This window comes from Rhea americana, unplaced genomic scaffold (assembly GCF_003343005.1).
Source record: "Rhea americana isolate MKP2758 unplaced genomic scaffold, rheAme1 scaffold_105, whole genome shotgun sequence".
Classification (NCBI taxonomy): Eukaryota; Metazoa; Chordata; class Aves; order Rheiformes; family Rheidae; genus Rhea; species Rhea americana.
In genome coordinates, this window is record NW_028185095.1 from 2,590,287 (window position 1) to 2,595,361 (window position 5,075).

A 5,075-nucleotide genomic window follows, 5' to 3' on the forward strand; every position below is an offset into this window, starting at 1 on the left:
CCCCCCCGCTCGGAGCTCTCGCGTTGGCTGTCGGGATCGCTGGCCGCTTTGGTTAATGTCCGCCATGTTTGCCATGGCGCAGGGAGCGGATCGAGCGAGCCCGGCGCGGATCTAGGGCTGCGGGGCGTGCGCTGTGAGCTACGGGCGGCCCCGCGGAGAGCTGTTCCGGGGCGGCGGGACCCTCCATGGTGTTGCGGGCCGGGTGCGGGAGCGGCTGGGAGGCGGCGGCGCGGCCGCAGTGAGGGGTTCCCCCCCCGCCCGCCCGCCCGGCCCCGGGGTGTTATTGTGAGGGGGAGACAATGAGCAAACTCTCCTTCCGAGCCCGGGCGCTAGACGCCGCCAAACCGCTGCCCATCTACCGCGGCAAGGACATGCCCGACCTCAACGACTGCGTCTCCATCAACCGGGCTGTGCCGCAGATGCCCACGGGCATGGAGAAAGAGGAGGAATCGGTAAGGGAGCCGCGCAGGGGGGGCACCATTGTTTATCAGACACCCCCCTCCCCTCACGGGAAATAGGCCATTGGCATTCACCAAGCGCACTACGCACGCTCCCCGCCGCGGCGCTGCACGGTTCTTATGGGGCCCTGCGCAAAGAGCGCAGCGTAAACTGCTGTCCGGCGCCGTAAGCGGGCCCTGCTCCGCCATCTTCTTTGCGTCCCGACTCGCGAGTGTTTTGATTAGTGGCGGCGGTGGGGGGGGGAGGCCTTTACGCTAGCGTAAGAAGGAGGAAGGCGCAGGAGGCGTCTCTGAATGAGCGGGCGAGCGCGGCGGCCGCCGCTGGCGTAGCGCGCCTGGGTCTGCCGCCGCTTGCCGGGGCCGGGCCGGGCGGCGGGGGGGGCCGAGCCCGGCGGCGCCGGCAGCGGCGTGAGCCGCCGCGGGAAAGCACGTTGGCCGCGGCAGATGCTCTGTTGTAAATTCTCGGTAGTTTTTATAAGAGCGCTTTCTCTCATACTTAAAAAAAAAAAAAAAATCAACAACACGCACACAAACCAAGCGTGTCCTGCTGCAGAGCGTACACCAGCTGTCAGGCACATCAGCAAGACGTGTTGCGTTATGCTATTAAGCACTTAGTTTTTTTTTTTTTAATTAAGCAGTAAGCTTTAAAAACGTGTACATGATACTTATTCTGCTTTTCAAAGTGTGATAGGAAGAAATAAGTTTTGGCCCCTGAGGTAAAGATAAGTTTCTCGGGGTTTTCAAAGCATAGRGCGCGCAGCACTTTGGAAATGCATGCCCTCAGCTCCGTTGTTTGCATGTGCTATTTTGTATTACTGTTTTTTTTATTTGCTTTTAATATTGACTCGTGCTCCTCCAAGTTGTGTCTAGCTTAGCTTTAGGCTGTTGTCTGTCTGGGTCTGCATGTAAAGCTGATAGTAAAGGCACCCTCAAGAATTTCTTCAATGAATCCCTGTCTCCGCCTCAGCCAAACCTCTGCGCGTGTGGATTGGCTTTTCAGAGGTTACAGCTSTCAGAGGAAGCTTTGTGCTTTCCCGATTGGTTTTTCTCACTTGACTATTGATATTAAAAGAAGTCGTCCTCTCTCTTACCGCTGGTTTCTTCTGCTGCTTATTTCATCGTATTGCAATTTGTAATACACAGTGATCAAAACTTCCAGCACTTCAAAAGAATAAATTTGCTCTAGAACCTGAGAACTTATTTGAAGTGCACAACGATGTGGTACTGATGAAGCAGTCTTGGAGGGTAATTTGTTTTTCTTAGATTTCTGTGAAGTCTAGCTTGCTCTGTTAGCATTTGATATTTATACAGTGTGACTTWTTTTTAAAATGTTTTTTTTCYTAATACTCTTTTRCATTTGTTGATTGAAATTTTCTTTAGGAGTTAAAGCAAGCAAGCTGCTTAAGGGCTGCTTAAATGATTGTCAAGAAGATTAGATTTACACTTTAAAACTACTTCAGTGTTGTACTAAAGTATTTATCTTTTGGTAAAATTGAGGTGTTTTCTTCTGCACTGAAGTGTGGYTGTATTTGATATATTATGCCGCAATCTGCCGCAAATGAAATGGTTGTTGAAGCAATACATAAGCATAGTGCTAGATACATCAGCCAAACRAGATTGTTTGTTTATATTTTTGCCATGTAATGATGGTTTCACTTAGGGGATAGGCCTTTTTCTATATTACACAATTTTTTTTTCATGTGGATTTTTGTTAGTGGCATGTGAAGCACCTCTGGGAAAGGCTGTTATAGATGACAGTTGTTAAATATTTTAAAAAATCACTTAAACAGYTTTTATCATAGACCAAATCACAGCCGAATGACACCTTACTATTTTGAGAGGGGCTTTTTGAGGGAGGGTTGTATACACATACTTCTTTCTGGCAACTGAATTACTTAGGTGCTTCAGAACCCTTTTAAACTCAGACTTCTGCCAGGGATACATCTTGTAAAAGCCAGCTGAACCGTTAGGGTAGCTCATGATTTAAACTTGCTGTACAAAGATGCAAAGTTCGTGTTACTGTGGCCRTAGTATACCTCTGTCCTTGGTGTGCCACTATCTCTATGTGAACCCTCAGTGAAATTGGAAGAATCATGTAGTACAGTGGATTGGGGGTTGAGTGTTRTCTTCCAGGTCTGTTTTCTAACAGGAAATAATTATATTTACAAGTTTTAAAATAGCTAAAGTTGATCTGTTTGTCTGCCCTGCTGTTCTTTACAACCTGATCTTGCCAGTACAGGCATATGAGCTGCTTTGTTCATGATTAGTATTTTGTATATACAATATTACTACTTCAATAAGAGCTTTTTCACCAAAAATAAACCACATTAAAAACAAATGGACTAAAATCTGCATTTTTGTATTTGGAACATGGAAAAGGTTTACAGTTTGGGGCATTTCATTTTTTGTCACCCATTTCTTATACTACTACTAAGGTTATTTGTATTAAAATGACATACAACCACTGTTGTCCCAGAAGCAAAATATAAACCACCAGTCACCCCGTTACAAGCAACACTGCTGCTCAGTGTGTGTGTGTGTGTGTGTGTGTGTGTGTGAGCATCTTCATCTGGCTTTTCTTCTGATTTGATCTTGATGAATATTCTGGAGTTATTTCCCATTTCAGTATCTTAGAGATTTGTATCCATTCATACAACCTTTTAGAGATCAGCAGCTTGCTTTTGTATTTTAACTTGCGTGGAGATTCCAGCTCTGAAAAGTTTAGGCTTCTGGTATGTAGTGTTTATGTTAGCAAGCATTTATAATTTAACCAAATTTAAACTCTTTGTGTGGTTTTTATTTTAATTTCATTTCGTGTAAGAGGAGAGTTACAATTAAGCAAAAGTAAAAAGATGTCCTTTTGTTAGTTTTAAAGCTCAGCAGGAGCATTTTTATTTTGGGTTTTCCTGATGAGTAGGAGTTTTACTTCATAATGCTGAAGAATTGCTGTTGCTAGAAGGGGGAAAAATTGCAGAATATCTAATTTATARGTCTGTTTCTTATCCCATAAGTATCTGGGGTTTTTTGTTTGAATACATATTGCTGTTGTGTTGCAGGTTTCAGGGGTGAAACATGTTTAAGGAGACAAATTCAGGCGGAAGGCATTCGGAAGTGGATTTAACTTTCTTTGAGTTGTTACAAAGTTAAAAGCATGGTGGTAATGGAAGTTACATAGATTGCCCAGTCAGAGCCATATAAGCGACACTTGAAAATTCTTGTTTGAAAATACGTTCATTTATAGCTAGATTTGGCATGAAATGATAAGGCTAAGGTTATATAGGAAAAAGTGCATGAATAGCAAGTTAAGGAYGTGGTTTAAGGTTATTAAAATGCTGACTTAGAATGAAAAGGAGTGCATTTCATTCTCAATCCTTGAGTAATCACCTCAGGATAATCTTTCATTTGATGTAATGTTCAATTTTTGAGTATTTTTGAAAGGCTGGAAATAGTTAAATGTAAGATTTCTTTTTCTTGCTTTGTCTCTGCTCACGCTCACTCTCCATCCCTTAGTTCATTCCGTTTCCATTGTAACACTGGAAACTTGAGTTCATTATTTGGCTTTCCAGGCATCATGGAGTTAGTGGTGCTTCTAACGTAGCGTATTCATTCCCCATTTAAGGCAGGAAGCATTACTTTTGCACAAATACCGCTTTTGTTTGAATCCTTCTGCTGATGCAGAGTAGCATACTAAATATTTTTACTGATAAAATGAACTGGAAGAGTTCAGTCAGGAACTAACTTTATTTTTCTGGTAGTACTCCCCCAAGCATTTAACAATGAGCCTGTCCTACAGTCACATTCTCCTGAACATACCTTTGCATCTGAACAGTTTTTCCCTGATTTCTGGTTGCAAAATGAGCAAATAATCAGCTTTTAATTTTTTTCATGGAGTAGTTTCATCCTGTATGTGTGAGAATAAACATGTTGGGTGGAGACTTCAGCAGTGCTCTGTTTTCTTTCGGTTCTGAAATGACCAGGTTTCCAGTTGATAGTAGTGCTGTAGTGAACAGCACTGCAGAGAAAACATACTCAGGTTTGCTTATTGCTCAGACTTCTGAAAGGAAAATCACTTAACAAGAGGAACCCTGTCAGCCAAGCTTTTTGGCCTTTCTGCTCATTGTTTAAAACTTTGCATACGCATTTTCCAGATTATGTATTTTTTCTACAATTAAATTATTAATAGAGTGTGTCGTTTTTGATACATGGAAATGAATGGAGATGTTAACATATTACAGTTACTTGTCAGCATAAAAGCCTTGTTTTTCATGCATATTCTATTCCTTGGAAATGTGTTGATTACTTCAATACTACTGGTTTGATTTCTGCAATGAAGTCTGAGCTTGGAGGTCATTTAACGGCTTCTCTTCTCCTTGTGTCTTTCCCCACTTGGGAGATACTTTCACTTCTTCCTGGGCAGCTTACCTCTTCTAAAGCTTATTTGCATGTGGAAGTGTTGTAGATAGTGACTTTCACTGCATTAATTGTTTTTTTTCCTCTCTTCCCTCCCCCCAACTTAACATAATTATTTATACTAAATTATACTTGTTGATCAGTGGGAGCCTTAAAATGCTTAGATAGCTTTAACATCATGATGATGGTATCTTCTTTAAGAGACTA

At 42.6% G+C, this 5,075-nt stretch overlaps 1 protein-coding gene across 1 annotated transcript in view; it reads left to right on the top strand.

Moving 5' to 3' along the window:
* Positions 1-37: 37 nt before the first annotated feature.
* The window catches only part of EPC2 (enhancer of polycomb 2), a 51,577-nt gene continuing 46,539 nt past the window's right edge, over positions 38-5,075 (top strand). Inside the window, exon 1 of the mRNA XM_085308661.1 lies at positions 38-452. Within this exon, the coding sequence (XP_085164787.1) occupies positions 300-452 (153 nt within the window). The 5' untranslated portion in view covers positions 38-299. The remainder of the gene's footprint in view (positions 453-5,075) is intronic.